We start from the raw sequence: 26239 nt of genomic DNA on the forward strand, positions 1-26239 counted from the left end.
TCTATGACCACCATCTGGAATTACGAAGACATCACGCCCGTTTTTTGTTGACTTTGCAAGGAACACGGGGCCCAATGGAGTCGAAACTAAAACTGGCCTCAATACAGTGTAGTTGGGACAAAGTAGTAGTGTATACTGGAATGTAATGAAGTACAAGGAATGTGCATAGTTTGAGGCTGGCTGCTGCATTATCAGAACTGAACGATCCTAGCAGCGACATTCTTTGGTAATAAATCTTGCTGAATGGAATTGCGGCTTACAGAAGTGATACAATTATTGCACCAAGAGTGACAAATGCTTTATACAGTTGTTTGACACCTGCCTTTTATGGCAAACTGTGCAACTGTTTATAGTGTTGGGACACATTTTTCTGGATTAGTTTAGCAGAACATTATATGCAATCCATATTAATGCTGTAAAATTGAGATTTTTCTGCATATGTTTTTTACCATATTTGGTAAAATGGAATGCAGGTGCCATTTTTTTCTACAAGGCTTCCTTAAAATCATTTTACACACTTCTCACGATGTGTGCATGTATAGTTTTTCCTCTGTGGTAGTTGTGATGATAGTGTTTAAGCTTCACGGTGAATCAAGAGTGTTTACATCACTGTCAGCTAACTGTAAAGATGATTTTCTTCAAAGAAAAGTGTGCATATCTGTTAACGTCACAGTTTTTTATTGAAATAAAACAATCCTGCTAAATACATCCCAAGGAGAATGTAGCACAGACATTTATGAAAGAACGAGATGCATAAATCTATTTCATGAGAAGTACCCTTTCTTATAATACAGAGAGCACTAGTCACACTGATAGATGTCAACGATTAAGGCAAGGAACAGGAAACATGACTAGTATTTGAGTCTTCTATTGAAAATAGGCTGCACCACTAATAGTGAACTCGCATAAAGCACTCTGCTTAGATGTCTAATACACAAAGAGACATCAGCACCACCCATTCTTTCTTTGCTTCTAGTCTAAAACCCTGACTACTGACTGTGCTATAGTTGATACTCACCGTTATACACTTGATAAAAGTTAAGTATTCTTCGTTGAGAGTATGGACAGACATTGCTAACTTCAGTGTCACCACTTAATACAGAAGAGTAGCAGCACAGACTCGTCATGAGAAAGAGTTTTTCTAGGAGACAACAGTATTTGCTGTCAAGAGTACAATAGCTACAGGACAGGTACTATACCAAGAAATACAAGTGTAATTGGTATACATGTAGTAATACACATGGAGTTAGCGTTTCCAGAAACGACAGCTGCATCAGATACCCCATCACAGCATGAAAGTTTCAGTCGTTCTTTAGGCAGTTGAAGGCTCACTGTGTCAGCCCTACACATCTTGCATCAGGGGCTTTGCATAATGAATTTAGGATTTTGTTTAACATGTTAAGGCGGGCTTGATGGTAATTCATACAGCGCTTTTCACAGTGACACACGCATGGGCTAGAAGAACAGACAGTGAGAGCTCCGACTACCAACAACCTTTATTTCATAAAGGCCACATACTGATATAGGGAGAGCAATCACATGACCTTCACAGACTGAAGTTGTTTACACGGCAAGAGCGATTAAATAACATTCGCGAAGCACCAGTAGTGAAAGACCTCTGAACATGATTATTGCGTGAAGCATAAGTTGGGACATGACCGAGATACTGCACTTGAAAGCTTAGGTTCCTTTTTTTGCCAGTGCAATTGATGGAATGCATAGGCACTGAGATGTTGTTGCCTGGCTATCTCTGCAGCTTCGATAATCTCACTTACCAATCTCTGGGTATGTTGACTTAGAATTGTTCTGCTTGCAGATCTGGCATGCAACTATAAGCAATGGACTTCAAATGTGTGAAAGCCTGCAATTACTCTCCATATATAGCCATGTGGTTGCTTGAAGTCGGCGTTCACGTTTATTTCTCATCCCTGTGTCACCCATGCTTCAAAAATACTGTAGGATTTTGTGCTCCAAAAACTATTTCATCACCGGGTTTTATCACTCACTTGTACATGCTACAGCCTAAGCAAAAGAAAGAGAAACAAAAAGTTGATATGCATTATAGGTGACTAGGGTCTCATTTTGTAAATACAGTGATTATGTAATTTAGCAGGCGGACAGTGCTATAGATAACTGATTACAAAGTTCATGGCTGGATCATTTACTGAAGGAAATGGCACACAACATGCAATTATCAACAGATTTTTGCACTACATTGGAAAAAAGTATTTTTCCACAGCACTACTTGCTTAACGAAATGTAAAGTTACCTCTGTTGCTGTGTCCAGCATAATTATTACATTATCAATCTGCTCAGGCACTTCTTGCATGCAGTCTTACGCTTGTTGAGGACACACCATTGCCTGTGAAAGTTGAGAGCATCAGCATAGAAGTTAACTCTCTATGAGAATGTCTATTGTCTATTTTATTCATTGCTACATTATCCTCATGATAACTACTAGACCAACAGGGGCACTTACTAACAGTTCATCAGAAAGGGCCAGTTCGTATTAACTAAACTCAGCTATAGTATGCCACATAAATGGAAACATAATCTCAAACATCACAGTGTATTTCCATGAAAGTTCACAACCATATCTACACAGAGTTCCTCAATTCTGAAACAGTCATTATCGAAAAGGAAACAACGAAAATGGTCACATGAGACTGGCTTGTACGATTGCAAGCAAGCTACCATATAAACTCTATACAAGCTTATGTGCAGACATGGTTGGTTGCAAATGATATGCACAAAGATGTACTACACACATTTGCAGTAAATAAGCATAACCTCCATAATGGGGGTCACACCAGGACAACATATTGTGGCTGTGGATAAAAAACAAAGTTGGCCTTCTGAAAGTGGCAGTATTACAGATAGCACAGGCCGTTTTCAGCATTGGTTACTACATCTTTCTTTACGTTTTGCTCGTTGTATGCTGACAATGTGCACAGAACTTGCCAGAATGGGGATTGTCTTTTGGTGAGACTTAGACACATTTTACAGCACTTCTAGTGTTGCATCCGTATGAAACAAGACTGGAGCAAATGATCGTTCATGGCAACGGCTGTGGTAAATCCCAGTACCATTCATCTTTGCGACTTTCATGAAGCACTTAATCTGTAAGGCCTGCAGAACAACATTTATTTGACCTAGTTTTACTTATGTGCATTTTTGAAAATCTGGGACTGGTTGAAATAACCCAATATGGTGCTGCTTCCTCATCCTCTGTAGCATATGCTTAAATGTGTTGCTGACTGCTACGGCAACATTAAACTATAATCTTCCACAGTTGACATTATGAGCGTACTCCACAGAGGTTCTGAATCGCAATAATCTAGAATTTATGCAATAACAAAAACTAATTAAAGAATAAGCGCTAGAAAACACAAAACAGAAAAAGAAAATGTGACACCTTTGTAAGACTAACGTCACACCCGTACATCCGGGTAAAGTACTTCAAGGAAAAAAGAAATGTTAGCAAATCCCTTCTCCTTTGCCTGCAGTGGTCAAATGCTCATCTGCGAACTGCACTTGCAAACAAAACTCCAAACCTGCTTGGAACAAGGGTGGAAAGAAAAGAGAAAACAAGGAAGAGTACACTAGCCAGATTCCATGTTCAAGTAATACGCTTCTACCTCTCCACGGGTTGTCCATGCTGCATAACCGACGATGCACAGTGTCAGTCACCGGGTCAGCAGCCTACATGCTGAGACGAATGGCTCCTTCCGGTCGCTGGTTACCGCCACGAGCAAGTAAAGGAACAATGCTGGAGTGAGGGTCTTCGTGGAATGCGGCCTCAAGAGCCTGTGCCCTCACGCACGGTTCTACTGGGATTCCATGACCTCTCTGCTGCCGTCAACGGCAGTCTGGTTGTCTGTGTTGGGTCCTCCCTGCGCTCCAGCAGCGGTAGTGAAGTCGGCGCCACCCTTACGCGTTGGGATGTAAGACTTGATCTTGCTGAAGAGGCCACCCACAGAGGCCAGCACCGACGCCTGTTCCTCTTGTGTCTCGATGCCCATCTCTGCGAATTCGGAGAGAAAGATGTGAAGAAAAGCATGCTTCCTCATGCTCTACTTGAGTGACCATAGTGCGGCAGCATTGCCAAATACTATAATTTGATGATTATCTATCAACATCCGGATATGTCTTCCGCTACCTCGTAATCGTTTGAGGTATGACATAATCTACCGCTGCTGTCTACAAGTCAACGTGGTGTGTAGTCAACAGAAGCACAATGACAGCTGTTTATAGCGCAGCTCCTAGGCGGCCGTTCCTGAGGTCAGCGTCGGCGACGTACCGCGCGAACGAGCACAGCGAGATGATGAAAGAGCGAACGCGGAGCGGGATATGAAAGACGCGAGCCGTGAACGGCGGAGACCAATGAGAGCGGACCCTTCAGTGACGTGCGCGCGGGAAACTTAGGGAGGGAGGGAGGTATTTCGAGTGGACATGTCCATTTCGTCTGCTGCTGAAGTTCTGATTGGCCGGGCTTGGGTGCGTGACAGAAGGAGACAGGTGCTTCAGCCAATCCGCACTTCAACAGCAGACAAAATGGACATGCCCACTAGGTGGAAACACAGAATAGACCTCATGGTGTCATGCGGACCCGCCCAACCGCTCTATGCATGCCCGTAACTGGTCTCAGCCAGACCGCTCGTTTCGTACTATCGTCTCCTCGCGTCAGATCTCGCTTGCGCTCGTTTGGTTTGCTTGGTTTGGCCTCGCTCGCGCTTGTTTCGATTGTCATAGTTTGCGATTGTTTTGTAATCTGATTGTGTGCGCGACGCGAATCGTGCAGTACTTTCTGAAAGCCACACGGCACCAGCGATTACACCTGAACCTTCGACGAATCGTGTATAAAAGCCGACGCGTTTCACCCGCAGATCAGATTGTCGATGATCACCGATTCCGTTACATGTCTCTCTCAAATTCTTTGTCTCAATATAATGCGAAACGAAAACACGTATAGAGCTGCACTCAAATTTCGCATTAGAGAGTATCGTAATCGTCGGTAATTTTTGTGTTTTTTTTATTTTAACACATGAAGTACACGTGCGAGCTATTGCTATTTATAGCGTATACCATGAAACTATGTAAGCTCGCTACACGCTGACCATACCTATCGCACAGCATGTAACCACGCGCACATACCTATGCGAACCAGCAGTCGGTTAATTACAGCCGCCTATATACATAGAACGCAATGTAGTGAAGAGCATTGCGCGATCCAGCGTGCCAGCCGCACACGCGCCTCTCGACGTCACAACTTTCTGTCGCCTCCTCCTTCTTCGATCCATCGCTCTCACCCGCCAGTTACGCCACACTTATTCGTCATTTTGGTGCCTGGTGTTTGTCGTGTCACTACCTTTGCGATAACACGCGTCGTGCACTGGTATATCGGAATCAGCCCCTCCCATACCATTCATTAAACTGCCTCCGGTAGTGTCCCGCCGGTAGTTTGGCGCCTACATCCGGCGACCATCCGGAACGGTGCTTAGCCGCTTTTTTTTTTTTTTCTCATCGTAAGCCAAACGAACGATCATGCACCCAGTATGCACCAGGCTCGCCAATCATGAATTAACACTGCGGACATCGTCTGACAACTGTTGCGAGCACTAGCGCCGCGCAAGGAATATGTCTGCTGCTATGCACAGTTACAAAGTTAGGGCCCTGGATGCGATAGCGTGTGTGTGGTACACTCGCGACGGGCTTCAGAAGCCGTCCATGTAGCTCCGCTAGCTAACGTTAGTCAAAGCTGGCTTCTCCGCAATAAGAAACCTTGTGCGGCAAAGCCCGCCTTCTCCAAGGAGAGCCTTCGTTTTGCAGGCGATAGCCTGTGTATTATTAAAAATATTTCTACGTGACCCCGAACGCTAGCTTGGAAATGGTAAGCAAATAATGAAAGCCATCAACCGGTACTGAACCTGAGCCGTAAGAGGACCTAATGCGTCGAGGCATAAGATCCAATGGTGAGAATTGACCGCAGTGTCCAGCACCGGCAAACGGGGCAACGATGGTGAAGTAAGGCGCACGCGAAAACAGTCATGGTTCTGCATTACTAGAAACAGCTAGCGTGCAGTTATAGATTACAGCAATGAACACTGGTATTGTAATTTCGGGGGAAAAACAAAGAAAAACAGTCTCCGCCGTCAACTTCTAGGGGGCCCGGAATACATCCTTAAAATTCCTAGGGTTCCTCGATGCCAGAGACGTGGTACTGAGGCACTCTGAATATTCCAGCAGTGAGAGCAGCTTAACTTTCACGTGAAGGCGTGCATACTAATATTTAATTATACTCAAGTGTCACATGGATCACTGCTTCCTTCGTAAAAGGAACCGAGGCTGCATTAACCTGAACAACAATTAGCTGTTACCCATAACAGTGGTACGCTCCATTGTTTTTAGCTTCCGCTACACTGTACATTGATAGTGATATGGGATTACAGTGACTGCACGCACAACCAAGACACGGAAAGCCATGCAGTGGAGTGACGCATATATGCAGGAGTGTTCGCGTAGTGCGTGGTTTGACTGCTTGTACATTCAGCCATATATGAAACGTAATCGCTGCGAACGGATACACTTTGCGGAATACGCACTGCGTGAATCTGCCACCGGGCAACAGACCGCAGGTAGTTGTGTCACGTTGCGTGTGACATGCATGCATGGCGGTTTATAAGAGAAGCCTGTACACCGTCACTCTCTCCCGCGAGGGTCTTGAATAAGTTGTCTAAAGAGAGCGCGAATGGTCGCTCACGATTTATGTCGTGTTTCATTCTTCACCGACGCACTGTGCCTTCCACAGCAGTGCACAGAACTAGTAAGACAAAGTGCACAGCGCTCTGTTCGCAGGCAAAGCGAATGAAATTGAACCGACGGTCGTTAACGGTAGCTGGTCGTGAAAGAAAGGAAGCCGTCGAACCCACGGGCGGACATGTGGACACACCTAAGTTCTAGACGAGTCGCGGCTGCCTCGTCACGAGCTCGAGCGCAGAAAAAAAAAAAGAAACCGGCACGCGACGCTATATTTAGTGCCCCACGCAGACGCGCGCGTGTGAGCGCCGATGTCACGGCCACGTGGCCCGCAGTTTCGCGTTACTGGTCGCTTCTTGGTGAAGGAGACTCCGGGAGGCCGCTCACCCTTGCCCGCCACTCCGGCGTTCGTTACATAAATATGCGCCCCCGGTGCGTAAAAATGGGATGCAGCAGGCGTGGCAGGCGGTCCCGAGTGAGAAACTGCAGCTTACCAACGCTATACTAATCTACTGGGCCGAAACATGGAGGCTAAGGAAGAAAGTTGAAATGACCGCCCAACTATCGACAGAGACGACAGTGCATTAGAGACGAAACACGGGTAGGCGATATTATAGATAATAGGAAGAATGTGGAGTTGGTAGAGGTCGTGCAATGCGTAGTGAAACTAACTGCCTCGTAGTCCGTTAAAATAAGTTACATAATGGATGCCAATTATATGGGAAACGCATGAAGTGTGGCATAGAATTAGGCACAGCGACGGGGAGACCCGCAGCCATAGAGTTATGCAAGACGAACGTATATACAGTAAATACTCGTTATAACCAAATCGCGTTATTCGACATATCGCTTTACTCGAATTATTTCGCGGACCCGACAGCAGAGCGTGTATTTCGGATCAAATTATTCGAAGTGCAGTAGCACTGGACTCCGTTTAGTAGGATTCGCGAAGCGGGAAATCCGCACGGGACCGCTTTGGTGCGGCATACATGGCGCTAACCTGCTGAGGCAAAGAGCGTTGCCGAGGTCATCCCGCCACGCGGTGGCGGCTCCTTGTGACTAACCGATTGTATCACGTAATGATAACCGACAGACGAGGCAGCTGTTCGCGGGCGTCAGCAGAATTTCGCTACTGTTATTGTCGCCACAATCGTGCGCGACTTTGTTTTAATGAATTCGCAGGCCGTTGAAGCGTACCACATCTCGCGTTACTACGACTCTCTTATAGCTACTGCGCTTTTAACGAGACCGTTCATAACAAATTAAATTTTCTGTTTCGATGAATTTATATTATATATGTGTGTTTGTAGTGAGGGTTTACTGTAACTGGATATTCCTTGGATTTCTCCTTCGCGCAGTGCACTTAAAATATGCTAATGATTAGGATGCACTGCGACCATAGCATTAACACAGAACACTACTTCAGCTTCTGCTTTATTTTAAGAGTATAGATTAGTTAACACCTCATACGTTGCAGTGACACTGGTCCAAATTGTAAACACAGCCACGTGCCAGAAGCACGTGTTCACGTGTTCTGCGTTTGACACGAGTACGCGCGAGAATGGCAGTATCTGCAGTCTATCCAATCGCAGACTTGGATAGCAGTTCACCACCATCTGATGACTTATTTTGGGCCTTTAAACTGACGCAAACAGCTCAGCTTCGATTATAAGGGCTGCTCTAGCCTTTCTACAAGCTACTGAACTAGATACACGGCTTAAGAGATGCCGAAACCTAGTGGACTTGTATAGAGGCACTTCTTCCTCATCGTAAATCCTCTTCTTCCACGTAGCCCCACGTGTGTGCCTTTCGTAACACTTATAGCGTAGCTTTCTTGGAAATGACTACCCCATCTCTCTTTCTCTTATCTGGACTAGCTCGGCAAGTTGTTCTACATTCATGCTTAAAACCGAACAAGGCAACACGACATTGCGTGTAGCTATTTTTTTTTTCACCTTTTTATCGTTTTGTGCTATACTTACGTGAAGCATTACTCAGTTTCAATCGGTTCTGATGTCCCGAGGCAGAACATGGACTGATAGAGAAGCCGCAGCGGTAGGGGTGAAGAGCAAATTAACATAGTTTCCTCAAACGTGCACCGAAATCCGAGTACATGCTGCGTTTTGCATGCCGCGCCCAACTACGCGCAGATGTGAGTCGCTAAGCAAAACCTCTTAAAGGGACGCTAAAGAGAAAGCTTATTGTACCTGTATTAGTAAATTACCCTTCCAAAATTTTACTCTTGCCGCGAGAAGAGGCTTGGTAAGCCAGAGAAGGCAACACAGGTGACGACGGCGCCTTGAAGTCACCACGCCAATTATAGCCGCGACGTCGTGGATTTAAAACGGTTATCGGTAAAAGTTGGCAACATTGTGTTCCAAAAGAGCCAAAGACCGAACATGGCAAGTTTCTGCAACTTTTACTGAGCCGATTGGGCCCATATATATATATATATATATATATATATATAAAGAACTTTGAAATCCGTGATGTCAGATCGACGTACGAGCGCGGGGTTCTGGCGCAACATTAAAATGACCTTCATTTTCTCTTCTATTAATCAACTTATTATCGCGAAGTTGACAAAACTCTCCTGCTGCATGAATTTTCAAATACTACTTTATCAGTCTGAACTGATGTTGTGTTGCTCTTTAGAGTCCCTTTAAAACGTAAATTAAATTAAGCGATCAACGTTCGTCCCCTCGTTAATTAATTAATTAATTAATTAATTAATTAATTCGTTCATTGGCCGCTATACGCACCGCAGCTTTCCGTTATACTCTGTGTTTTATAGTAATGTCACGTTCGGCGCTATCACAACCCATTCCGACATATTAACACTCGTATTCTCCCAGCCGACCCTTATGTCCTCAGGTGTCGAGAGAGCACCCGAAATTTCACAGATTATTTTTTAGCTGTTGGATACGAAACCTGGCACAATACGGCTCGACTACAATGTGGTGCCGTAGGCCGCTCGGTGCTCAATGTGCGCGGCACTCAAACTTGTACCACGAACCAACCAGCGTATATACGGTGCCTTACACAGCGTGCTGTTCCGCATGCATGATTCAAGGCGTGATGCGCGGATTCGGTGAATAAAAGTGGAGACAGAACGACGTCAGAGGCCTTGCGAAGGCCTGGCGTTAAGTCCTCTCTCCTTTTCTTCGTCTTTTCCCTCCAGGCTGCATGCTGTCTTCGGGGCAAGCGTCTCCGTGTTGTTATGGGCGGCTGCCTATATATGTCGTGATGCCTCGGTACAGGTTCACGTGCACATGTGTTGGCTGAGCTCGCGTCTGCCAGTGCGGTGCGCACACGAAGCGACAGACGTAGTGTCTCAGACTTTGTGGAACGAGCTTATCATAAGTGAGAAGTGAACAGGGACGATGCAAACGGATCAATAAAGTTAATTAGTATACTATATAAATGTTCTGAGAGACGCCGTGCAGAACACTGCAGGCCAGTTTTGACCGGCTGGAGTTCTCTAACTGCAGTTCACAAACAATATCGCGTACTCCCCCCCCCCCTCCCCCCATGCATACGTATGGCTGGATACACTATGGCTGGAAATCTATGTCGGGGCCTTGTGCTCGCCCACAGAATGTCGTAATGGCATGACCGCACACTGTATGACAGAATGACAAACTGCATGACTGGATTACACTGTATACTACCTCGCGCGAGAATGAATCAAACTGAAGAAAGACCTCACAACACTGCACTCCCTTTCCACCCCCCTCACTAAAGAAACACACAAAAAACAGACAAAAATTACAAGATATTCGTTTGCACATCATAAGGTTGAGTTTCATGTTTTCAAAGCATTGAGATTGACTATGAGAGACGCCGAATAGGGGGAGGCACCGGATAAATTGTTTTGCGCACCGAAAGCTCGGTTTTGGTACACGTGCATATTTGCATGCTGCCCTGCACAGTGCAGTGCCCCTGCCAGTGCCCCATTTGCAGTGCCCCTGCACAGTGCACTCAAGAGTGCGTCATGCCGGGCATGGATAAGCCCGGCACGATGAGTAAACGAACTAGAAATTCGAAAAAAGCCCTGAAGTAACGGTCAAGAAATCCAACGCGCATCGAACACGCTCTTCCGTAGCCGCGTTTGCGTGAATGCGATAGTGGCGCTTCGCATGCCACGAACTTTCAGCGGTGATGCGCTATAGGAAGGAAAATCCCATTAACGCTCCGAAGAGTGTATCTCGAGATGGGTAAGTCGTCTCGCGCGGTGAATCTTAAAAAAAAAAAAAATATTGAACGCTTTATCGCATCGCGGGAGAGAGGAAAATTGAGGCGGCTGCCGGCGTGTGCTCTGAACTGAAACGCGCTCGCCGGGAACAAGATTCCTGATTCTTACGGACGAAGTGGGGGGGGGGGGGGGGGGGGGGTGCGCCACATGTAAAGGCTGTCGTGCGGTAATAGCGCGTGATGCCCTAGAAAATGCGATACGCTACTGTCGCGTTCATTTAAACGCGGCTCGTATAACTTTCGGGTGTGAAAGTTGTCAGCGCTTTCTTTCACTGCCCGCCTTGGTCGGATATTCGTTTCACATATTCCGTGGCAACCATAACACAACCTATAGCCTAACCAGGTCTTCGCAAGTCTGCGTCCCGCATTTGGCTTCACGTATAACCTCCACGTAGAAATTGTTCGGTGATGGAAAACTGTTCGCTGTAAGCGAGTTCGCTGTATGAGTGGAGACGTTACAAGTAGCCGCGTGCGAAATTCTTGTCATAATTTCCCCCGGAAGTCGTACGCGCCGCAACCCGCATTGGGAATAAACGGCGCGCGGCACTTTTATAAGCTCTTTAAGGGATAACCGTTACCGGCAACGTCTATCGATCTGCCCCCGTTCCTTCCCGCGGGTCATCTCTCGCATCGATTATTACTGAGTCTGCACATCGTCTGCGCGCGCAAGAAAAGAAGAAAAGAAAGGAACCAGAAATAAAGGCGAAAAGCAAATCCGTTTGCAAGCGGAGATCAATATCGGTACGCATTCGCGAACGTCATTAAATAGCGTTTCAGATTCCATACATTTGGACGCACAAGCGGGTGCCATAGCACGGGCCTGTGCTTACCCTTTAGTGCTGCTGTCCAGCTTTAATATGAGAGTTGCGGTTCTATTCGAACGACGCCGTTAGTTCGAGATAATCCAGTCCTCGACATCACGCTATCTTTTTTTCTTCTTCTTCTTTCCGGCGCACTGCGCTGATGTAAAGAAACGGAACGCGTGGCGCGCTGGTATTTAACGACAAACAAACTGCATTTATGGACAGTGGACAAAGTGAACTGTGGGACCACGGGATAGTTTGAACTACATCAAATGGTTTTCCTTCCCTCCTTCCTCTCTTACTCGCTGCATATTTTTCAGTGCGACAGCAGTTAGAGGTACTTTCGGGCTCAGCTTATCCGTTGAGGCCATAAGATATATTCGGGATCGGCCCACCCATTCCTTCTAATCAGCGCGCTGAATAAGCTTAACAGAGGCGTCCGGGTGCCCTCGCTCAAATTCGCGCAAGACAAACCGGGCTGGCATACGCAAAGTAGTTGGCACGCTATGGTGGTTCCAAAGAACAAGCCAGCTTTGCTATAATGGAGGTAATATCGGATGCGGCCTGTCGGTGACCAATAGTTCATGGAAATGAACGAAAATATTTGTTAATTCCGCACAAGAAGGCGGAACGCGCAGCTTGAGGAGCCTGAACTTCAGTCGTAAATAATTCCAGCATGCAGGCTTGTCGCAAGAGCTTTCGCTCTCTCTCTCTCTCTCTCACACACACACACACACACACACACACACACACACACACACACACACACACACACACACGCACACGCACACGCACACGCACACGCACACACACACACACACACACACACACACACACACACACAAATAACAAAACCTGGACTGCTCAGTTTGATTTTAGGCTCTATGTCAACGATACATCGCGGCTTTACTCTCGACGGTATACGTAAGCAAAGACGGCGAATGACCTTTCTCTTGTATTTGGACGAAACTGCACGGACTATCACCTGGACAACGCACCTTTTAAGATATTCTGTGAGTTTGACGTACACGTGCGCGATTTAACTTGTAGTTAACTTGGTGAAGACGCTCCATGTAAGGCCAATACAAAGATGAAAAAAAAAAGAATACGTCGTGGTGGATCTGGCATCAGCCTCTGAAGTGGCCATACCTATCGCTAAGGACCTCATAGCTATGGAGTCATATAGCAACGCCTGTTCGATTCATCGGCCAGCATCTAGCTGGCGGATATTAAGAAGCAAATACCGAGCGCGCTGGATTTGAAAGTGCGCATCCGAGAGGCTACCTACTGTAGGTCCCGCCAAATTCAAGTGCTCAAAGCTGCGTCGCCTGTTGCAGCTTACTTCGCCCATCAGCCAGCTCTTTTTTTCCACAAAGCTTTCCCTCCTAGTCAAGAAAATAACTGGCTAGATGTAATTGGTCGCTAAAAAAAGTGATTGAATTACATAAACTTTACCGAGCAAGAAAATCAAATCAATCCATCAATTAAAAAGTTATACATACATGTTACTGATTACAAGTAATTAATTACATGTAATTCGTTACGTACAAGTCTGAAAAAGCATCAAGCAGGCCTGCCCGGCTATTTTTAAAGCATGAAGCTATCGATATCGAACAGCCATCTGTTTAGTTGGGAATGGTGCCTCGATCTCTTCTCTCGACCTAACGTCCTCGATTAGCCGCAAAAGTGTTCGCCCTGGCGGAACTTCATTCGATTAAGCGATACACAATAGGCGAGCTCGGTGTTGGCACACAGGTTTTGTAAGTGATCGCTGAAATGAGGATTCGTCGAAACAATGTTCGATCGAGTCGCATTTCACTGATTGTTGTTGGCACAACTGGACAAGCAACAGCAACGTGATCAACTCGACCGCTGTTTAAACGTCTTCCTGCCTAGCTAAGAATCCAGTTTTCTTCCTCGTCTGAGGCGAACTCTACGCCCCACTTCTCACACGTGCGCTGATGTTGTGAGAAACTTGGTGCTGTGACCCACATCGCAAGGGTTTCATTGTCTAACTTGCGCGCTATCCTGTGAATGCAGGCCACGTCGACGAAATGTCTTTCTCGTTGTATTTCCTAGTCTTGTCGGTCACTTTCCGGCGTTCTCGCCATGCCAGCTTCCTGCATGTTCTTGTAACAACACCAATTCAAAGTAACTAGCTATCCTTAGCCTGCTTAACTGAACGAGCTACCACGCCAAGCGTGCTTGACGCACGATGCTTGATTGGACTGCAAGCCGCCATAGGCACTAAACTGCAATGCCGTCTTTAATGATTTTAGAATGGGCGACAGGGTGAGCCAAGTGGTGCCTCGTGGACTGTTGCCGACCCATACTGTCTATGAAAAACGTCACCAATCGGATGACCAAGGAGAGTTCATCGTTCTTTATAAAAAAAAATATTGTAAAATTAAGGCCCCGTCTGCTCACATTAATGACGTCAGCCATTTGTGTAACATAGTACCTGTCATTTAAATGACGAGGGAGTCAACGACGTACCTAAACGTCAACGTGTACGAAGCAACCGGTGGGCAACAGGTTGACTTCAACGATAAACCGCGGAGCACGACGGCCCCTAACAATTAACACCAGGCTGGACGCACTACAAACAAAACGTTTGTTCGTGTCCAATTCTGTTCCTAGCTGTATCGCGAAGTTATGTCTCAGGAACCCGTCCACATCTACACCCACGCAACTGGTTGAGCAAGCGGTGCAAAGATTCCAAATAGCCGGTTATTACAGTTTTCATAATTGCAGTGTCAACTTTTCCACAGTGCGTTTTTCGCTTCCACTACGTGTCGCATCAGTCGGACATGCATTTTGCGAAACTTCGCCGTCGTTTGCAACTAGACAGGCACGCTTTTTGTTTTATATCATGCGCCTGCTGCATGACGGTTCCCGAAGTGCAGGTGGATTCGATCAGTGCACTGAAAGGGGTATCAATAGCAAAAATTTTGTCGCGTTTTATTTTTCTCTAGCGGATAGCTAGAGAAAAATATGTCGTATTCCAACAAGGTATGCACTCTCATGTGTGTAGTGACTTTTGAAGCAGAGAGAAGTGCAGTGCCGTAACTGTCTCTCACACGAGGACACCTCAACAGCACTGCACAGGGAAAGGGGAGTGGGAGAAAAAGATCAGGGAGAGAAGGAAGAGAAGGCGGAAAAAAATAACAGGAAGGTTGAAGAAGCAATGCGGGGCTTACAGCCGCGCTCTCAGCTGCGTGTCACAACAAAAGTCAAGTAGGGCAGGAAGCACTTTTTTGACAATGGAAGGGCGGGCTGCTGGAAAGAGAAGTGCTCCCTCCGAGTCACAGGGCAGTCCCACACGAGGTATGCACTCTCAAAGCGCGTGTTAGTGCAGCACGGCTTCGTGTCCAACGTGACATCACGACAATCGAAGGTGTTGACCACGTAGTTTATCGCCCACTACAGACACGTATACGCTAGTCTGTCCAGTGTTAGGGTGGCTAGAAACACTGGTAGGGTGGCCATTCCAGCCAACCTATACCAGTGTAGTGGGCGAGCACCTCGCCATGACTGTCGTGCCACCGAAATTCTGAGAGCGTCGAGGTTGTTGAGCCATTCGCAGCCCACCGCTTACTTCGAATGAAGCCTTCAATTCTGCCTCGCAATGACGCTTAATTCAACGGTTTAGAGACAGGTTTCCACGCCTGATGTTCAACTTGAAAAAAAAAATGAAAAGGTAAAAGAAGGAGAAAAAAAAAGAGAAGAAAAAGTGACAGCGGTGATCTCTATAATCCATACACAGGGTTAGCCACTTTTATGGAAAACACTATATAGCATTCAAGTGCTCATAGCAACTTAAATTTGTTACGAAGTCCTGTAGACTAATTGTTGAAGGGTTCATTACTACTGGTCAGTATATACGTATACACATTAGCCGTCGTATAAATACACTTTTACCACATAAATTCGAAAAAAATACCGAAGTAATACTGGATTGAATATTAATGAAGCGTTCTCACTAAGCGTAGACAACCACTCACATGCTGTATGAAATATGGAGAAATGTCGAGTTGAGATGAAAGTGATCGGACCGATTCAGCGGCGCATAAGGTGGCTAGACGTGCGAAGTCAGAGTCGCTGGCTGTACTGGCCTTCGACGGTACCAATAGGGTGAAACCACTACATGCGCCTGGCGAGAAAACAGTCTAGTTCACTGTAGCCAGAGTATACTGGTTTACAGTAACCTGAATGACATGACACCCGCATCAGCGGTTTGTATACGAGCCATTTTCGTCACAAGGCTATACGCATGCATTGGCACGCGTTTTCAAGTGCTCACATTAAACGACGGTATCATCATTTGTAGCTTGCAGAAGCAGCTGATGCATGCCGTCATAACCGAGTCTACACCTACGAATTTGAATATCAAGTGTCACCACTCCAGTTAACGCCCTCGCCTCCACTGCGAGGAACTGAAAGAGCGTGGAAGCTCATCGCGTATAGTTAAAGAAACCAGTGCCGCTATCTTGTACACGTTCGAAAAGCTGACGTTCGATGTCGCCTCACGCGATTGGACTAGATTGGCCTAGGCCGCGATGTCGGCGCAGCCTGGACAATCGCGCGAGGCGAAATCGAACGTCGGCTTTTTGAACGTGTACAAGATTGCGGCCCAGCAGTGCTTGGGCATCGTAGACAATAGTTGGTTATTATCAGAAGGCACGGATCTGAGAAAGACCAAGTTTGCTGATGCTCGAGATTTAAGATAGCTCGGCGACCGCGCGTTCATCGTATACGTATATCTATCCGCCTTCGCTGGTAAACCGAAACCAGTGGCCTCGCCCGATAATGACCATGGCGGCGGATGCAAGCGAAGCGTCCACTGATTCCGTCCGCTGACAGAAACCAGTCGCCAGAAAAGATTCCCTTGCAAGTATGGCGGCAGCGCTTTGCCCGCCCCATTTTGTGCTTTTTGTTTTAATAGCGGTGTCCCCGGACGCTCGAATTGGGGCCTTGCGGTATATGAATGCTCGTAACAGCGTCGTTTCACCCGTCGTCACCTCACCGCAAGAACCGCAGATTCGCGTTTCTTTGTAACCTTTGCTCATCTCAGGAGAGAGAAATAGAAAAAAAATGTATAAGCTCGCTTGCTTCAGCGCGCTATAAGTCTATCAAGGTACGAAAAAAAAAAAAAGGAGACGACAGAAAGGGGATGTACGCATACATGCAAAAACCTAGAGCAGCTGCACGTATGTATAGTATACGAGCCTTAAATGCCACGACGGCACCGATCAACATTCTTCGGCAAACGTCTACGCCTTGAATCGGCTATACGGGGGGCAAAACCTTTCTGTCGACATTCGTACAGCTGAGAAGCGGATAGACAGCGAGCCGCGTCGAGGTGTTGCGCCGTTTTATGTATTGGATGCACGACAGGCCACTAACAACTAACACTGCATGGGCCGATGAAGCAGGCGTGCGTTGGTGGGCGTTGGCTAAAGAAAAGAGCTGCATGCCGTGAACGCCGCCGGGACGAGATATAGGCCAACTATAGGGCTGTTCTCTCGGACTGCCTTTTAATAAAGTTCAAGGTGATGCGACAGCGCAATGCAGCCATAGTGTGCTCTTGCGAGGCACATTCCTTCTGGAATCCAGGGAACCCATACAAGCACCACATTATAGATGTTTTCATTTGTACCTTGTTAGGCCATTCAAGATATCTTACGCAAGATGAAAGGTGGCGAGACTCTTTCCAGTCATCCTCCTAACTTTTTTGCTTTAATCGAGAACGGAAACAGTGACATACTCGCAGGAAAATGAGGCGTCAGAATTTCGACATATTCCGAGTAATTCCGATATCGGTTAAAACTGCGTCGGCAAAGCGCATAAGCGCAAGCGTCGTCAGGCATAAAATGACTTTGTTTATATCCCGCGTCTATTCATTCGGCATCGTCGTGCGTTCTGGATCGAATGGCGAGTTATTGCGAAAATTTCGAAACAGAAGCTACTTCGTGCCCACGCATTGCAATTATCTGCGACTAACAGACGCGCGATAAGCCGTATGCGCTAACGGAAGCAGCATGTTCCAAGCGAAATCAGCCGGGGATGGTTGCTCCTCGTCATGATGCGCGTGATAATTCAACTTGTTCAAGTGTGCCTTGCTATTCCAACTTCACTCAAGGCAATGGACCGATGTAATTGACCTCACATTGCCTTAGAATTTGGACGTTGTAACGATAGACTGCACCGTATATTCGCAATTACTGCACTGAGAGGCGGTATCGAACGCGGCGACAGGGCATTGATCAAGCATCTATTAAGCAGACAGCGGTCACAATCGGATGTAATTGCGCCACAAATCTTGCTCGTGTCGCTCGAACGCGGTCGCCTTGTCGCGCAGGTGATAAACGGGGAGTGACCACTCGCCTGCTTTGCTTTCGCTCCGGCTATTTTTATTTTTTCTTCGCTCCCTCGTTCACGTTTGCGGTCACGAGCTCACGTTTTACCGACAGGACAGAGCGCAAGCATTCAAAACACGCCCCCTCGATGCACCAAGCAGCCTACGCGGACACATTCTCGACTCGCCAAAGTAAGAGCGCACGAAAAAAAGCGCTACCTGGACTGCCGCAGCCCCAACAACTCATCCCTTCCCACCCAGCCGCACTGCAATACGCGCAGGCCGCGGATGCGAGCCCCGAGCTCCACGGCAAAGCGGCCCGCACCGCGTCGTGAAAATGGAAAGTCACCTCGGTTCCTCTTCTCCTCCATCTTCTTCAGGATGATGGCCTCCCATTCGGCGTCACTGGAGACCATCTTCCGCAGCTTGTCCATCCACGTGAGGTCGATCTCGCCGAGGTCCGCATTTCCGCCGAACGACGCATCGCCCTCCGCCATCTTTGACAGAACCCGCGGCTTGCTGCAGTGCCGTCAAGCCCGCCTCGCCAGCCGCCGGGGTCTCTCTCTCTCACCCACACGCTCGCCCTCTCCGCTCTTCTCGGGCCTTCCTCTTCCTCCTCTTTTCTCGGCAATCGAAGCGCGGCGCGCGAAATCCGCGCAGCGGCTAGCCGCACGCCGGCTTTCTCGTCGGCGAAGCCGCGCTTTTCGAGCGAGTCGAAACCACAAAGTGCGATTGATGCACGCGTTTATCCGTAAAGCTCCGGCGCCACGTGGTTACCTCGTCGTGGAAGTCGACCGAATGCGCTGCTTTCGTTTTCGGATCGCTGGCAACTCGTTTCGGGTTTTGGAGGGCGCCGGGTGACGGAGCTGCACCTGCGCCCGTGCTCGCGCGCCTGCAGGAAAGCGCGCTCTATTGGTCTCAGTTGCTAGCCGTGCGTACCGCTGAGAGCAGTGCGAGCGGATAGCGTGTGACGCTTGCTACTGCTAGATAACGATCCTATTCAAATCGGGGAGCTAGAAAGGCCCATCCTAAGCGAGCGTTATCAATACAACGCGACGCTGAACGGGAGGGAACCAGCAAACATTATAGAGTGGATACCCCGCAAAAGTCCTATTGCGCTCTTTTCGATAAGCGTCCGTCGCCTTGATATTACAGAACTAAATAAAACTGTGCTCAGCGGTCGTCGTTACTTTTCGTTCATTTCACTTACTCCGGCGAGACGCCACAGCGCGCGGAAATTACGCCATCCGTAGTGAGGTGACAGGCGTGGGCGTATCTGTAAATACGAGTGCTGTACGTGACAAAGAAAGACGTACACCGACCAAGTAAAGCTTACTAAAAGACGAGACGGTTCGGCTTCCATAAGAAAGCCTTGTTCACAATGATGGTGCTACAGCCGTTTTGCGAATGGGGGAACACTGAACACCTATATTGTTTCCGGATGGTGAGATTCACAGCGAAGGTGATCACGTGAAAAAGTAGGAAGGAAATGTAGGTAAGTCACGTGCGAAGCTGTGCACTACCGCCCGTTAAATTCAACCCTCGATATGCACCGCATTTTAAAGAATCGACGAGTTCAAATCGACGGTTGTTAGCGAGGTGCCATCGTCGCGCATTTCCGTATCTCGCGGCGGCGGCTCCTGGCGGGCAAGCAGGCGGAGACAGCAGCTGGCCGCCGCGTTCACGAGCAGCTGCTCTCGTGCCGCGCAAGCGCCACAAGCCACGCCCGGTGGACTCAAGGACGCCCACAGAGAGACACAAACTCCACTCATTGTTTCACAACGCTTCCTTGATCCCAGTCCGAGTGCGGCCTTTCGCGGCAATTATGCGCGCCGCGCTCCCCCCCTGGAGTGCGGGCCGCGAACCAGCTCGGACATACCCGAGTAGCGTGTGCGCGGTGCGCTTTATCGCGTCTACCGCTAAGTACTACGTTTCTTCGAGCCAAACAATGCGCCAGTCGCCTTTGTCAAGCGCTCCCGCGGGTCACAGCGCGCGCGACCTGAACTGCCACGGCTGTCGTTGGCGTGCGCAGCCGGGCTTCTGTGGCGCATATTCGCGACGCTGCGAGGTTGTCGAGGGTCAAGACGACAGTTCGACTGCCCAGACCCAAATTACTCTAGAACGTTACGCGGACACAATGCGGGCCACAGTGTGCGCCGCGCGGCCCCCAGTCACCTCCGGTCACACGCGCGCGCGCTGCGGCATGGGAATTTCGTCTTGACAATGGCGGCATGTGTGAAGACCTGGTGCATGCGAACGAAAGTGAGGGAAGCCAACTAGGGCCTTCGCGCTTGAAGCGGCTTTCGCGCACTGACCAGGGCGGACGCTTGGCCTAGCGGCGGGTATACGAGAGCGCGGCGAAGCTCTGGGAAGACGGCTGAAAAAGAGTGCGAGATAAGAGCCCGCCTTTACCCGCCGTGGTTGCTTAGTGGCTATGGCGTTGGGCTGCTGAGCACGAGGTCGCGCGATCGAATCTCGACCTCGGCTTCCGCATTTCGATGAGGGCGAAGTGCGAAAACACTCGTGTACTTAGATTTAGGTGCACGGTTAAGTACCTCAGTACCCTTTGTAGCAATTGCTACGAACGCGTGGATGTCTAATTTTCCCTTCATCAATTACCTCACTCCACCTTGCGGGTTTCCGCAGAACTGTTTCGTTAAAGTACCTCAGCTGGTCAAAATTATTTCGGATAAACCAATAATGAGCGGAACGAAGAGACATTGGAAGACTGGCGCACCATTTTCGTACCAAACACGCAAACAACGCCAAATTTGATTCGTCTTACCCTCGCACTTCGGTTCGCACGAATTTCACAAAGTACAGATAAACCGCGTTACGGTAAACAGTTCGTCTAAACAAATTACAGCGGCACGACAGTGTCCACCGTTGAATATTAGTTTAGGTATCTCCCCAGCGTACGCTTTGTACGTAAGGGTGCATTCCTAGCTAGTAATATATTGCGTCGTATAACAGGTATATGCCTGACCTACCTATAGCCACTATGCCATAGAAAGACACAAGAAGCAAAAAGAAAAGTCTGTGTGCCGTTATGGGGCGAAAGAAAACAACCTTCGAGACGTAAGAATGGCGTACTTTCTACAGAGGTGCGCGCACGGCCGCAAATGTGTGCAAAGACCGCCGCCCTGCATGTACTCCCGAAGTGTGCCAGTCTCACGCTGCGTTCGCCTGCACGGGCGCCTGCACCTAGTCTGCCGATTAATCTTGCTGCCACTGAACTCGGGCCAACAGCGGCGGCTATGCCGTTCGTGTACGCTGAGTACGAGCGAGGTCGCGGGAGTGATTCCTGGCCGCGGTCACCGCATTCGATCAAACGCGGGGCCGAGAGCAAAAGCGCTCCTGTGTACTGGGTCCGTACTCGCAAAAAACGAAAAAAAAAGGTTGGTACGCTAAAGAACTTTTCGTAAAAGCAAGTACCAGACTTTGGTGATGCTGGACGTGTTATTCTAGATGGCGAACAGCCCAGATAGACATTATACGAATCAAGAGCTTTGTGAATTCAGCGCCTGAAATTTTCGGTGCACGGTATAGGGAGCCCACGAGTGGCCACAATAGAATCCATAGCGCTCTAGTGCTCTCCTGCGATCAGTCAGTTAACCAACCAATCAATGGTGTCATTCCTAAAACAGAAATAAACTAAAAAAATATATTAAGAAGACGTTTCCTATCGTTGTTGCGACCCCAGAAGGCTTGCATCAAAATAAATTATGGGACTTTACCTGCCAAAACCACGGTCAGATTATGAGGTGCGCCGTAGTGCATGGGACCTTCGGATAAATTTCGACCACCCTGAATTCCTTAGCGTGAGTTAGCGTTCCTCTGCAATTCTCCCCCATTAGAATGCGAACGCCGTGGCCGGCATCGAACCCGCAACCTTATGCTCAGCAGTGCAATGCCATTGCCACTGAGCTATACCGCGGTGGGTCGAATGACTGCATGACAAAAAAAAAAAGAAAGCAGACTCTAACTGCAGTTGACGTCTATGTGATGCGAGGCATTCGTAATTTCTATAGAACGCTTGTGTGAGTAATGTAAATGTTGTTTAGTTATGTTAAAAACGGTTATGTAGAGATTCAGTAGGGGGTTTATAAAAAATCCGGCAGAACCCATCTATAACGATGAATGCCGAGGTTTGTGCGATTAGCATTGAGGCAATGCACCGTACACACCGTATTGCAACCACCGAAACGCGGCATGCGTGAGGCGTGTATATGCATGCAGCCGGACTATTCTTTCGCGGCCCTGACCACACGCGCATGCCAACCACTATAGCCGCAGTGAAGTCCCCGTATGATGCGTGTGTGAATGCACATTCAAACGAAATTGTCTGAATGTGTATGACGCGGGTTCAACTCAGCCTAGCACCGGAGGAATTTAAATTGTTTTCACAGCGCATTATTTTCGTGTCCGCGTGTGCGGTGCTCACACTATAATGTGGGCCGATCCCGGAGACAGTGCAAAGAAGCGCATGCAGTGTACTGCTTCTCCAAGGGGCATCACATGGCGTCATCAGGTGACATGATCACTTGACGAAGACGTCATCGTGTGACGTCACGTTTGACGTGCTGACGTCATCAGATTACATCATCAGGCGACATTGCCACGTGACGATGGCATTATTCTCGTATATTCGAATTGCAACCCGAAACTATCATGCCTGCAGTTTCTGTACAAGTTGCACTTACGAATTCTCTGAAGCAATTTACCTTGAAAAATTGAATTGGTTCAATAAGGCACTCGCGCTTGGCGGAGCATGCATGCTGCACTTCCGCACACGTGCGTGCGTGCGTGACGTACGTCGCTTGTTGTCGTGGTGCTTGTCTAACGTCGGCAACAGCTTCGCTGTACATCCACTTTGACAGGGTCGAATGCAGGCGGATTCTTTTTTTTTTTTTGCATTGAAGAGCAGCATCTACCCAATCATAATCATAATCATACATAATACAGTAATACATAATGAGTGGCGCAAGTAGGGGCGCTATAACGTAAAGCTGTTCCAAATTTTTCTATTCCAATTCTGCAATCAGCCCTCCAAGATTGGACAAAAAATTTTCGGGCCAGCCACGGAGGCCGAACGGGAGCAGCAGCTGCCAGTGGCCATCTAGGCGGCCCCAGGCCCGGGCCTCCCAATCGCCGAATTGCCAAATAATGTTATCTCGTTCGCACCCCCACTTCGCCTGTCTCTCACGCAACGTCACGAAAATCGCGAAAACGTCCCGTCTGGTATGATGTATGCACACTGTTTATGCATGATTAGACCGAACGAAATAAAAATAATTATTTCTCATTCGACGCCTTTTTCGCCATATTACTCTGCCATTGATCAAACGTTTTCGGGATGCGGCCACTTCGCCTGTCTGTCACGCGACGTCACAAAACCACGAAAACTCATAGCGTCAAAGTGACGTGTACGCGTTGAAGACGCATGAATATGCCCAGCAAAACTGAATTTTTTTCTGAATAGCCAGAGGCTGCCCCGTTCCGAAAGGAATAGAAGATGGCTGCCCACCGATTGCTCTGGCACTAGCTACTGGGAGCGGCTGCGGAGCATGGATTTATTTGCGCATAATGAGCATTTTTTCCGTGACACTATAACGTTATCGAGCCTTTTCGGCACGTATGCGACATCACTTTGCCAACTACTCCGTGCTGAGGATCCGTTCTGGCGTTATATTTAACGTTCCGTTGCACGCCGCCGCTATTTTCGACCAGCCACCGCAAGCTAAGCATAAGGGGAAACGGATCAATCACAGCCGCCGGCACCACCCTCTTCAGCCGGTTATCTACTTTCACTGTTCTGGCTTGGCCTCATCGAATCCCTCTCCACTTGAGCGTGCTCTTCGCCTCTTGTCGGCCAATTCGATAAGGAAATCTGCTCAATGTAGGCAATGCTATTCGCTCTGAAAGCAAAAAAAAAAAAAGTGGTCTCCTATAAACGGGGAGCGCGTTTGATTGGGCTTTTCAAATAATGCTGCGGGTTGCCGCTCGGTGCTTGCGTCGGTGGTTACGTAAATTTGCCGTCATACGTAAATTTGACGTCAGAAGATTGGAATAAAAACAGTTTGGAATAGTTTTACGTTATAGGGCCTTAGTTTTAAGTAAATGGGTTCATTGAAGAGTGGCATATACCCACTTGTACATACACACTGGCTCACACATGGCATGACAAGAACTTTATTGAGGTCCTGAAGAGCTTACGTTCGAGGGGACCCGGAATATGAGCCGATGGCTTCACCCATGTTGGGACTGGCAGGCCGAGACCCACCGCAACATCATGGGTCTTCTGGACGGCCTTAAGTTGTTGTAGATGTACTGGCCCACACATGCCTGCTTTGACATACCCGGTGACCCAAGTTGGGGTGAAAGAGGTTCACTGAAGAGCGCCACACAAGCACCGGTATATGCCCTGTAAAACCAGTTGGCTTGAAGCATGTCTTCGAAGTACGCCACATACGCAGCGGCACAAGCTCAGTTGCCCAAGTCGGCCTCAAATAGATTCATTGAAGAGCGGCACGTACCTCGTCGCACATACCAAGTGCTTCACGTTGGCGTCAGAGAGGTTCATTGAACGGCCCGAAGTTAACCAAGGAAGAGTGGGACGCGCTCCTGCGAAGTCCCGCCTTTGAGGACCAATTCCTGGCTGTACCGCGCGCCCGCGATCGGGCCGGCAGGCTAGACCTGTCAGTCCCGTCGTCGGATTAACCGGGTGTGCGTTTTATCGCGTTTTGCTGGACCCAATAAAAGCTTATTCACTCGCTCACTCACATATCCAGTGACGCAAGTTGGCGGGAAAACAAACAAATAGATAGATAGATAGATAGATAGATAGATAGATAGATAGATAGATAGATAGATAGATAGATAGATAGATAGATAGATAGATAGATAGATAGATAGATAGATAGATAGATAGATAGATAGATAGATAGATAGATAGATAGATAGATAGATAGATAGATAGATAGATAGATAGATAGATAGATAGATTAAAATGTCCCCCGTTCGTATTGAATCTAAAGTTTGTGTAACGCACTTCTCTCGGAAGTCTGGGAAACTTAGCCGAAAACGGTCACGTGAGACTTCCTAACACTCGAATAAGGATTCTTTCGCAAAAGCTGTATTTGACCCACACACATTCAATTTCGCACCCAAATTTGACAGTGTTCAGCCCCATTTTGCTAAGTTTGACTTTTGTGGCTTTTGTAGTTAAGTCAGGGCAGAGTGCTCAATTTCGCGCCGCTCTTAAAATACTCATAACGCTCGGGAGCGCTTGAATACGTAATCTATTTCAAAGGCCCCAATTAATCCACGCACTTCGGACTTTGCCTACGCTTTACTCATAATGCTACAATCGTGTTCGCCAAGTATAAACAAGGTGCCATGTTTAGTTCATCGAGGGCACCATAGAAACCAACCACGAACCCTTTATGACGCATGAAAATAGAGAAAGGACAAGGGTTCAGTAATCACTTGCAAAAGCATTCATTAAGCCATAAACGTGACAGTGTCGAAATACATTGAACTTAAGATTTCCTCTATGCTTGTTGAACTTGAAGTTGGTGCCTCGTACATTAGGATTGTGAGGCACATTGTGAAATGAGGCAGTATGACACACTGGAACACTTGAATAAGTAACTTTCTAAAAAGACTGTTTTTAGCCTACACAGAATAAATATATATAATTTGTGACTCGCAAGATGATTCCTCCTTTAACGAAATATGAACACCGTGCCTCGCATAATTCGCCAAGGAGGCCAGGGAAAATCAACTACACGGCTCGTATTACGCATGAAATTTTGAAGAAGACAACTATCCAGTAATTATTATGAAAGCACATAACAAGCGTACATGCTTGAAACTCTCAGTACGCATTATTCATAGAGTGGCCCGCATTTTAAGCAAATATGAAATCTTTGTCGTTTACTATCGCCCCATGAAAGTAGCATAACATCTTAAGCGTTTCATATGATGCTTCTAAACGGGTCGAAAATGAGGGTTTAGCAATTTACATTTATCAAGTTCTTATGGCGCATCCTATCTTTTTGTTATA

General features: G+C 47.6%; 2 protein-coding genes across 5 annotated transcripts in view; one reads left to right on the top strand and one right to left on the bottom strand.

The window, feature by feature from the left end:
• Positions 1 to 26239, top strand: part of LOC135900282 (probable serine carboxypeptidase CPVL) — a 60130-nt gene that overhangs the window by 15250 nt on the left and 18641 nt on the right. Inside the window, exon 1 of one of the 4 annotated variants that reach the window (XM_070531943.1) lies at positions 16598 to 16707. The exons of 2 other annotated variants lie outside the window; for them this stretch is intronic. In XM_070531943.1, coding sequence (XP_070388044.1) covers positions 16639 to 16707 — 69 coding nt within the window. In that variant the 5' untranslated portion in view covers positions 16598 to 16638. Of the gene's footprint in view, positions 1 to 16597; positions 16708 to 26239 lie in introns of those variants that run through there. One more of the 4 variants, XM_070531944.1, reaches the window with a different exon arrangement.
• On the bottom strand, positions 658 to 19054 carry LOC135900281 (uncharacterized). Its single transcript, XM_065429725.2, has 2 exons — positions 18521 to 19054; positions 658 to 4024 (listed from the first exon to the last, which is right to left on the bottom strand). Exons 1-2 carry the CDS (start codon positions 18666 to 18668, stop codon positions 3828 to 3830), a joined length of 345 nt encoding a protein of 114 aa, XP_065285797.1. The 5' UTR covers positions 18669 to 19054; the 3' UTR covers positions 658 to 3827.

The sequence above is a fragment of the Dermacentor albipictus genome, chromosome 1 (assembly GCF_038994185.2).
Source record: "Dermacentor albipictus isolate Rhodes 1998 colony chromosome 1, USDA_Dalb.pri_finalv2, whole genome shotgun sequence".
Taxonomy (NCBI): domain Eukaryota; kingdom Metazoa; phylum Arthropoda; class Arachnida; order Ixodida; family Ixodidae; genus Dermacentor; species Dermacentor albipictus.

Excerpts from the sequence above, each read along its gene's own strand:
- LOC135900281 (XM_065429725.2), bottom strand. The coding sequence starts at position 18,668 with ATGGCGGAGGGCGATGCGTCGTTCGGCGGAAATGCGGACCTCGGCGAG. Across the intron at positions 4,025-18,520 it reads GGAGGAGAAGAGGAACCGAG|AGATGGGCATCGAGACACAA; the intron begins GTGACTTTCCAT and ends CCGAATTCGCAG.